Below are 10,707 nucleotides of genomic sequence, written 5' to 3'. Positions count from 1 at the left end.
AAATTCAGAAAAGACAAATAAGAGGAAAGGTAGGCATAATTCATTAAAAAAAAAAAACACTGAAAGTAAAAAAACGTTTGATATGCCCATTCAATTTGTTTTATTTTATTCTTCATATATATGATGCTAACTATTCTAAGGGTTAACTTAGTGGGTGCAACTTGAGATTTGGGAATGTGTTATTTTCAGGTTTTAGGTTTATTTTTTACTAGGTGTTATTAATTTTTTGGGGTCAAGTTTATACATTCTGATTAAAATTTGTTTAATCCACATAAAAGAGATATTTTGCAAGAATTTAAAAATTAGTCGTGATGTGCGAAAATTGATTTGGACACCTGGTCTTAAAAAAAAAAAAAGAGACTTTGAGACGAGCACCTGTAATGGTGCTAATTCCCATGTGAAGAGCTCCCCGTCACCTCATAGCTTACTTGTCCGCGACATCTATTCTGGACTTTAACTTAAATCTAAGTAGTGCTCTTCCAAAATCAGTCTAGTTCATGTGATCAAATTCAATAGTGATTGGGGATAATGCAAGATCAAAGAAGGGGGATTTGATCAAAATTCAATCATAATAAAATTTTAATTAAGAATAAATACAAAAAAAATTTCTTCTAAAATTTAACACATACTACTATTATCAAAACATTAAATTTTAAAAAATATAACTTTTAATTGAGATATCATTTTTTAATAAAATTAGTATTTTTAAAATTCTATCATCAAGATTTATCAAATAAAATTTATATTGATTATGAAATTTTTAAAAAGAAATAAATTATTATCATCAAAATTAATATAAATTGTAATATGTTACTTTGTTTAACAATAACAGATTTACAATAACATGTCACTGGCAATATTATTTGAAAAAAAAAAATTTTTTTACTTCGTCCTTGTTCAATTATTCATCTCTCCCTTTAGAGGGTTTATGAAATAAAATAAATTAAGTCACCTTTTTTACCAAATAAGAATCTGTATTAACTAAATTTCCCATCAAGGAATTATTTGGAGGACACTTTTGGAAACATTACCATATAATTACTAAGCTTTGATCAAAATACCACCATACACTAACAAATTGAAAGAACTCATTTATCTTATAGTTCTCATTTTGAAAATCTCTAAGACAGAAAAAATCAATTAATTACTATTTTCTTGTAATACCAAAACTACTACTTCAGATATAACAGAAATAATAAAAGTAACACCTATAAAATATTATTTTGATAATGTAACGTAAAACAATTTATTTTCTTTTCTTTTATATAATTTAACCAAACAAGATAAGATAGAAACAATATCTTTTCTTCTTTTTTTTTTTCCCCCCCCCCCCTCCTATTTATCCAAACAATGAGAGAAATCACAGTTCATTCTTCTTTTCTCTTCTCTCCTGAGTTCCCAAACATAGTGTAAGAGATGTTGCTCAAAATTACCTCCCAGCTCTGCTAATGAGTTCTATTGTTGATATATGTGATTTGACCAAAATCAAAATCAAAATCAAAATCTCCAGTGGACTTTGTCATTCATTTCTCCTGCTAGTAGCGCTGGAGAAGCAGCTTCAAGAAAGGCTAACATGCATTTCCTCTCCTACTACTGCTAAAATTTCTTCCACCCTGTAAACATGATAGAATTATTACCAAATCTTGCTTCATTGAAGCCAAATTTCAAAAATAGGGTGACAAAAAATCAAATATTTCCTTAGAGCGCTGATTGCAAAAGACCTTAAATTATGGAGCATTGCTACATCTACCGAATTTGGGCTCGGCCAAATTGCCCGAATTTGTGCATGCCAATCATCCGGCTGGTCATCGAGTAAAATGCTAGTCATTCAGGTAGATGTCGATTGACACACGGGTAGACAAGGGTGACAGCCGCGGTTGACAAGAGTACGCCGGTTGTCCGAGAGGTCATCTGGTTGGACATTCAGCTTATGTACTTCGGGCAATTCAGGCGAGCTCAAATTCGGTGGATCAATTATTTTTTCTAAATCATGCATCTCTAATTTGATATATTTCCAATTTTGCAGTATTGAAAAAATATAACACGGGTATAACTGTAAGATTTCTGAATAAGAACTGTAATATTCAATTGTGTCAAAATACAAATGATACATCTGATTATATAGTGCTTCTAACCCTAAGACTAAAAAGGAAACGAAATATTCACTTGATCTCGCACAATCTCTGAGAATATATACACACTACATTACCATATATATATATATATATATATACACAATATTCTCACACCCTCGCTCAAACTCAAAGGGTTTTAGCAGAAAACACTGAGAGTTTGCCAAGCGGGCAGTGGTGTGAGTTTTGATAAAGAAGTCAGCAAGTTGTAGAGCCGAAGAGACGGAAGGAAGCGAGATTGCAGATGCTGACGAATAAAGTGACAGTCAATCTCAATGTACTTGGTCCGCTCATGAAAGACAGTGTTATGGGCAATCTAAATAGCACTGCGGTTGTCACAATAAAGAGAGGTTGGAGAAGACTGAGGGACGCCCAAGTCAAAGAGAAGACAACGAAGCCAGACAACTTCAGCAGTAGCATGAGCCATAGCATGATACTCAACTTCAGCAGTAGAGCGAGCAACGACACTTTGTTTCTTGCTTTTCCAAGAGATCAAGGAAGTGCCAAGAAATATACAGAAACCAGACGTGGACTTGCGATCAGTAACATCACTAGCTCAATCAGAATCAGCATAGGCCACCAAATCAAGAGAGGAAGTAGAGGATAACAGTAAACCCTGAAATATAGTACCTCGAAGATAACGAAGAATTCGAACCAATACAGCTCAATATGTGGAGCGAGGAGCAGAGACAATCTGGTTAACCACATGAACAACATAGGCAAGATCAGGACGAGTAATCGTCATACAGACTAAACAACCCACAAGCTCTCGATATAAAGTAGGATCATCTAGAAGAACACCATCAGTAGTGTTGAGCTTTACATTAAGCTCAATGGGGGTATTAGAAATTTTGGTGTTAGTAAGACCGGCACGATAAATAGCCTCATTGGCATTCTTGGCCGGATAGAAAGTAACCCTTAGGAGAAGAAGCTACCTCAATATCAAGAAAATACCGCAATGGGCCCAGATCCTTCATTTCAAAGGTGCAAAAAAGATACTGCTTGACCTCAGATATAGCAGAAGAGTCCAAACCAGTTATAATCATATCATCCACATACAGTAATAATGCAACAAATTCAGTAGAGGTGTGGAGAAGAAATAAAGCAGAGTCTTGGGCACAAGGATGAAACCCAAGTTCAATAATAACAGTCTGAAAGCGATCATACTAACCATGAGGAGACTACTTCAGACCATACAGAGCACGTCGAAGGCGACAAACCTGTCCAGAGAAATGGTAAAGGCTAGGAGGAGGACGCATGTAAACTTCCTCAGTGAGATGACCATTAAAAAAAGTATTCTTAACATCCATTTGATAAAGAGGCCAAGAATGAACAGCAACGACAGAGATAAAAGTCTGGACAGAAGTCATCTTGGCAACAAGAGCAAAGGTCTTCTCATAATCAATACCATATTCTTGGGAAAAACCTTTGGCAACCAGACGAGTTTTGTAGCGCTCAAGAGAACCATCACAATGAGTCTTGATTTTGTAAACCCATTTGCAACCAACCAGATTCTTACTAGTAGGCAAAGGAACTAACTCTCAAGTACTAATTTTCTGTAAAGCAGACAACTCATCCTTTATAGCTTGAATCCAATGAGGATCTTAACAGGCTTTCTTGTAAGACTGAGGTTCTAAAAAAAAGTAAATAGCAGATAAAAAAGTACGATAGTATGCAGAAAAACATGTACTAGACCAATCCAACCTGTTTGGAGGATGACGCACTCGAGTAGGATATCGATGTGCAACAGGATCAGAGTCGTCAGAATCAAGAGGATCAACAATAGGGGTAGAGACAACCGATTGAGAAGGAGTCTTGAGACGAGAATACACTAACAACGGAGGAGGAGAAGAAACCGAAGGAGAAAAAACAGCCAGAGGTGAAGAAACAGCCAGAGGTGAAGCAGGAGGAGAAGATGAAACAAGCTCAGGAGGAACTGTGGAGATGTACTCATAAGACGGGACCTCAGAAGGAAACAGATCAATATGAACCAAATCCTCTTTGGAAACGGGGGCAGTGAGAGGAGGAAGCTAAAAGTAAGATAGACGTTCGAGAAAGGCAACATGTCGAAAAAGATAAAGGCGACGGGAAACAGGGTCATGACAGCGATAATCTTTCTGAGGGAGACTATAAACCAAAAAGACACATAGGACATACCAGACACTAAGTTTGGTCCTATCTTTATGCGGTAAAAGGATAAAACAAGCAGACCCAAACACATGAAGGGGGAGTAATGAGAAAGTTGAGAAAACAGAACCTCATAAGGAGACCGACCAAAAAGAAAAGGGGGTAGGCATATGGTTGAGAAGAAAAACAACAGTAAGAACTGCTTTACTCCAAAACGAAGAGGGAACGGAGGCAGAGAGAATGAGAGACTTAACTATCTCAAGGAGATGACGGTATTTACGCTCAGCTTGACCATTTTGGGCAGGTGTATCAGTACAAGAAGTTTGGTGAATTGTACCCAATTTGGCCAAATATTCACAGAATTCAGCTTTAAAGTATTCCCCGCCCAAGTCAGACCGCAACAATTTAATAGTAGACCTAAACTGTGCAGTGACCATAGACTGGAAAGTACGGTATATCTGGTAGAAGTTAGACTTATAAGTCATAAGATAAACCCAAGTGTAACGGGTGCAATTATCAACAAATGACACATAGTATGCAGAATCCCTTTTGGTGAGAACAGGAGAAGGGTCCCAAACATCAATATGAACTAAAGAAAATGGTGTATCAAATATAGAAGTACTTTTATAAAAAGTAAGACTGTTATTTTGGCAAGTTTACACCCCCGACATTTAGTAAGTTCACTAAGAGAAATTTTACCCAATATACGAGATTGAGCTAAAGACCGTAAGCGATCAACAGACAAATGTCCTCATCTAGAATGCCACAAGTAGAAAGGATTAGACAGAGAATCTAACTGAAAAAAGGAAAAGGCAGTCAGAGAGTTTGTCATAAGACAGATGTAAGCTTTCTACCACATAAAGGTCTCAAACTCTACGACCGGTCCCAATCTGCTGCTTAGATATCCGATCCTGTACAGAACAGATAGAAGAAGAAAAGATAACATCAAAACCAGAGGTATTAAGCTGATTGATAGATAATAAACTGACAGATAACTGAGGAACATAAATGACAGAGGGAATAGAGACAGTAGACATAGCAGATGGTAGGTCATACCCAACAAATATAACAGACATATCAGACCCATTAACAACATTGACAGTAATAGGAAAGGGAGGAGGAGTACAATTTTGAAGTAAGGAGAGATAGGGAGTCATATGATGAGAGGCATCGGAGTCAAAAATCCAGATAGACGAAGAAATACCTGAAGAAGACCCAAGCAAACTTGAATGACGAGAGGAAATAATGGAGGCAAACGAGGATGACTGAGGGGTAGACAATATATGCTGAGTAGTCAAGGAAGCTAGGTTAGAATCAGGAGCCAGAGCAGATGTAGTAGAACCGGCGGAGGCCGAGCGGTACTCAAAGGAAAAGCACAAAACTTAATCGGAAACTGCTAAAAAGACAAGGCAAACACAGGCAAAGCAGACAAATATCCATTTTTGGGACAATGATACTTCCAATAACCCCTTTGATGGTAGAAGACACACTCATTAAAAGCCAGAGACATCATAAGAACCAGAAAATTGTGAGGTTTAAGTGTAATAAACCCAAAATAAAACAAAATAGCCAAACCAAAGGTGCAAGTGTAAAAACCAAAAAATTTGAGGGGTCAAACTGTAATAAATCAAATAGAATGATATCGAATGGTCAAATACGACCAAGCAGAGCCAGAAAGAGAGAGATTAAAGCTGAGATGAACCAAGAGAGGTCGAAGCAGAGTCAAAGCTGAGTCGAACCAGAAGCCAAAGTTCGAAGTCCAAAGTTGAAGACTTCGAGCCGAAATTGAAGAGAGAACCACGAACGACAATGGTGAAGAAGAACAGTCGAGGCAGTCGTGAGATAAAGGTAGTCAGGTTGCAAGGCTGCGTTTGTCTGTTGCGACCTGAGGGAAGTTGCAATCAAGAGAGAACCACGAACGACAGTCGCTTGAGGCCTTCAATTGAACCAGACAAAACATAGAGAAGAGAAATCGACTCAGAGACTGCTAGGGTTTTGGCTCAAAGATGGCTCTGATACCATATAAGATTTCTAAATAAGAGCTGTAATATTCAATTTGTGTCAAGATACAAAGGATACATCTTATTATATAGTACTCCTAACCCTAAGACTAAAAAGGAAACGAAAATATTCACCTAATCTCGCACAATCTCTCAGAATATATACACACTAGACGACCATATATACATATCTACACAATATTCTGTGTGAGTGTGTGTGTGAATTGAAATGATCTCAACTGGAATTGTTCAACACAAATTTATGATTTCAGTTTCAAATTAAATACATAGGCAAGTTAGCTCAAATAATATTTTATTCCGCTTTACCTGTATGTATCTATGTTCACCTCTGCAAGCCAGGTTGTTAAGTAAATCTGCCACTCAAACAACTAGTAGTTTAGACAACTAGAAGAGAAAAATAAAAAAGTGATTTAACCAAAAAGCAGAACTAGATAGAAGCGAGCACTGCAATATCTGACCTTCACACATTTATGTTCCTCAATTTTATTGACGGATCAGTTCCAAAGATTAAACCAAAGAATAAGAAGAAAAAAAAAAATCTATCAAACAGAGCAATTCTCGAAAAGTAACATGTGAACAAGAAAGGGTTTTATGCTAGAGGAGTAGGACATACTGTGTGCTCTTTAGTCCCTACCGCATGTTATCTCTCCTATGTATATTCCGTCACAATAATTAGTTTCAACCTCTCCAAGAACACAATTTGACTTATTTAAAATCGCTAGATTACCTTTAGTATCTCTAAATGAGAATGATGGGCATTTTGGAGAGTAGTCGGAAGTTTGGTAGAACATTAGGGTACTTAATCCACAAATGTCATAAATGCATTAGAACATGCCTCGTGTATGGTGCAAATACCATGACAATTAATCATTTAGTCATATAATATGTCAAACTTTTAACACAAAATGTACATGCAATACATCCTACATTAGCTACTTTTATATATTTGAAGTTGAATGCAATGAAACCAATACCTGCAAAACCTCATGGTCTGGTTGACAATTAGAATGTTCAGCAGTCATATCAGATTTCCAACCCTTTATCTTTGGATGAACTGGTTCAAAAAGTTCTTTAGAATACAAGCCACATATACATAAATCATCAAATTCTCCAGGATAGAGCTCGTCTAACCAAGACACACTATTAATCGGAACTTCTTCAGAACTGATGGAGAGCAACTCCACTACAAGAAGCCGCTGCTCATTCAAATCAATATCCAAGATAAGTTTAGGGAATATACACAAATTGGGACAGATGATTGGACACATGTCCGATCCTCTTGTCCTGAAATAGAAATCTCATAATAGCGAAGTGATATTACCATTTACCTTCAAATTTAATTCCAATGTGAACATCTGAACAAGCTCATTTGCAAACTCCTCTGAAATAGTTAGAAAGTCGATCACATTAAATATCCGTCAAAAAAATGAGAAGAATCTGGAAACCATGGAAGAAAAGTTCCATAATTTGTGTTCTGTTCTCAGCTTTACAACTTACAAGAAAGAAAAGAAAAGAAAAAAAAAAAAAAAGAACTAATATTTCTTATATTAAAAGAACTGAGCCTACTACTTGGGCAACGATGTGCCAACTGCATGGTGAATTGATGCATCAAATTTCTACAAGAAGTAGACATAGCAGAAAAGAATTGCAGATATGAACATACCAAAATTAGAGATTGACCAAAATGCAAATACTGGGATCCCTCCGCCATCACCATTGTCATTCTTATCCTCTGAAAAGTTAGAAAATTGCACAAGCGGACTACTAGTCCCTTTAATGAAACTCCTCATAGATCTACTGGCGTTGACCACGTGCACTACAGCAGCCACCTATAGGTATACTAACAATTAAAGACCAACAACACATTATTTCCCTCTACTAATTTACCTGGTTAAAATAGAGCTAGATCATCATGAAAAGATGAATCAACACATGAAAAATAGTAATAAGTATTGTACCAAGATCAAATCAAATTTTCATTTCTGATCTATTGTTTATTGGTGTCTTAAAGAACAATTTAACAGCTTGGGTCAAGATCATTGCATGAACCCCAACTCTGAAAACAGGAATAACAACAGACTCACTTGGAAGATTTCAGTAACAGCACATTGCAAGCATATGCTACAGACATACATTCTGATATACACGTGCATAATCATGAGATAAAGCAAAAGAATTGTACACTTTTAACATAATATTAGTTTGACGGATGCCTTAAGAGTGTTGTATAAATGTTGGCTTTAAATTACTAAACCTCATATTTGTAGATATCAGCTGCAAGAACCAGTCAAGCAAATCCTAATGCAAGTTGGCACATATAAAAGTTCACCTCTCCTTGTAATAAGAAATCATTTCTTTTGAATGTCATAATGTACAAAATCTCACAGTTAGAGTTAACAGTTTTGTGGTAGTCTCTGATGTAGACATACATCTCCATAGCTTTCTTATTGGTTGATTACACAATTTGGGGATATTATAAAATACTGCAACTACAACTATACAATATAGATGAAACGCAATTACAAAATTGTTTCTCTAAATGCACTGAACATTTAATTTAATTTTTTTTCAAGCAAAGATGTGTTTGGTTTTCTAATGAAATATACCTATCATATTTACATACCATATCCTTGTAAAATGATAAAAGGTTTCTCCGATGCAGCTCCTGAAAGAAAGATTTTTCCGTAAGTATTACCAAAGATATGATATTTTTTTTTAATAATTTAAAGAAAAACAGAACCAAAGTTCTTTACATGATGGGTTAAAGGGGCTTTGCTTATTTAGAATAAAAGTTGTTTGCAAGATAACCCAAAGCCTCTGATCAAAAAAAGATAACCAAAAGCCCTAATGTACTAATCGTACTCACTCTTATTTCTTAGTCAACTACGACAATCTTCAAGAGTCCATTTGGTTTCAGCATCAGACATATTCCAAACCGAGCCAAATTAATTTATCAGGCATTTAGCAACGGGCAATGATATACTTAATATCAAAATTGCCTCCTCCTCCCAAATCTATCCCTGGTTTCTTCCTCTTTCCCCCTGTGGTTCAATTCATCAATCAAATGCTCTCACTCAAAAAATCTGAGCATCACACCACACAACCAGTGGTTCGGTAGAGTACATTCCAAATTTCAGTATTTGTTTACTAGCCAATATAGAGATAGAGACAACACCTCCTCCAACTCAGATAAGTTCACAGCACCTTCTATGTTCCTAACTATTTGTCATATGCTGAATTTCATCAAGAATTCAATTACCCTAAAAATTTTCAACTAGTACCACACTAAATCCTATTAACTTTTCACAAATTTCCATAATTCAGCAGAGTTGTCAAAACAGTGCCGTACTTTCACAATCAATGTATATCCTCAAGGCTCTGTTTGATTAAAAAGGGAAAAAAAAAAATTGGTAGAAAGTGACAGAAAAGAAATAGAAAATAAAATATTTTTTCTTGCAAGCATTTGATTAAGATGAAAATTTTGTAAGAAAAAGATAGAAAATTTTAAAATTTTGGTCATAGATGACTCACACATTCAATATTTCTTGTGTTATTTTTTTTTTTTATACAAGAAATGAAAAATTAGTTATAATGCTACTATGGGTTGTACAAGAAAATTAGTTTTCTACTACTTTCCCTAAGTTTTTTTTCTTCTCTTTCCCTCACTTTCTATCTCTTTCATCTTAAACAAACTGAGCCCAATGCAATTCAAACAAGAAAATCACCTGCTGCTTAAGCAACTTCCAGCAAGCTTTCTTCCTAATATTGGGCATATCGCTCAGAACACCCAATTCCATATCATTCATGTACCTGTACAAAACCCAATTCAGAAAAACTCTTAATTTGATGTTAAAAATTCAAACCCAAGTGATAAAATACAAGTATATACAAGGAATTGCCTTTGGGAGAGATAGGAATTGACGAGAGAAGTGGCTTGAGATAGGGAAGATGAAGAAGAAGAAGACCATTGTTGTCTGTAAGAAGCCAATTTGGTCCACTGGTTCCTGAGGTTTCGCTGTGCGGCTGGTCTCCATAGCCGAGTCACTGAAGGCGGTGGAGGCGTTGGTCTAGAGGACTCTGTGCTAGGGTTTTGAAGCTTCGACTGTGTTGATTTCCAAGAAGAAGGTGGAGGAGAGATAGGGCGTGAAGGGGTAGTCGGAGCCTGGTTTTCTTCCATTGATAAATGTCTGTCAGAGGTTGTCGTTCCCTACGAGTGAAATAACTAGGAAACACTATGGTATGGCTCACACAATATGCACCATATAATAACTGAAAAAAAAAACATAATTTTAATAAAAAAAAGCATAACTTTAATGATTTTGAGTAGTAATTAAAATTAAAAAAAAGCATAACTTTAATGATTTTGAGTAGTAATTAAAAATAAAAATCATAACCAAATATCATATGAATTATAACTATAAAAATTC

The 10,707-nt window shown here is 35.8% G+C and overlaps 1 protein-coding gene across 8 annotated transcripts; it reads right to left on the bottom strand.

Moving 5' to 3' along the window:
* Positions 1–1,196: 1,196 nt before the first annotated feature.
* Positions 1,197–10,547, bottom strand: LOC114282431 (uncharacterized). Of its 8 annotated transcripts, XR_014327726.1 has the most exons (10): positions 10,180–10,541; positions 10,006–10,090; positions 8,904–8,945; positions 7,944–8,109; positions 7,609–7,661; positions 7,255–7,476; positions 6,587–6,633; positions 5,114–5,170; positions 4,959–5,014; positions 1,197–1,613 (listed from the first exon to the last, which is right to left on the bottom strand). XR_014327726.1 is itself a non-coding variant. In XM_082866641.1 (9 exons), the coding sequence occupies exons 1-9, from the start codon at positions 10,455–10,457 to the stop codon at positions 1,559–1,561; spliced, it is 1,005 nt and encodes a 334-aa protein (XP_082722767.1). In that variant the 5' UTR covers positions 10,458–10,541; the 3' UTR covers positions 1,197–1,558. The 8 variants fall into 8 exon arrangements, 7 of the variants coding, with proteins under 7 accessions (XP_082722767.1, XP_028080909.2, XP_082722768.1 ...); XM_082866641.1 differs by lacking the exon at positions 4,959–5,014; XM_082866638.1 differs by lacking the exons at positions 1,197–1,613; positions 4,959–5,014; positions 5,114–5,170 and adding exons at positions 2,051–2,664; positions 2,763–2,826.
* Positions 10,548–10,707: the final 160 nt, after the last annotated feature.

This window comes from Camellia sinensis, chromosome 4 (assembly GCF_055761805.1).
Source record: "Camellia sinensis isolate YWXY chromosome 4, ASM5576180v1, whole genome shotgun sequence".
Lineage (NCBI taxonomy): Eukaryota > Viridiplantae > Streptophyta > Magnoliopsida > Ericales > Theaceae > Camellia > Camellia sinensis.
This window is presented reverse-complemented; position numbering and strand designations above follow the sequence as displayed.

Excerpts from the sequence above, each read along its gene's own strand:
- LOC114282431 (XM_082866638.1), bottom strand. The coding sequence starts at position 10,457 with ATGGAAGAAAACCAGGCTCCGACTACCCCTTCACGCCCTATCTCTCCT. Across the intron at positions 10,091-10,179 it reads AATTCCTATCTCTCCCAAAG|GTACATGAATGATATGGAAT; the intron begins GCAATTCCTTGT and ends GGTTTTGTACAG. Across the intron at positions 2,665-2,762 it reads AATTCTTCGTTATCTTCGAG|TCCACGTCTGGTTTCTGTAT; the intron begins GTACTATATTTC and ends ACTGATCGCAAG.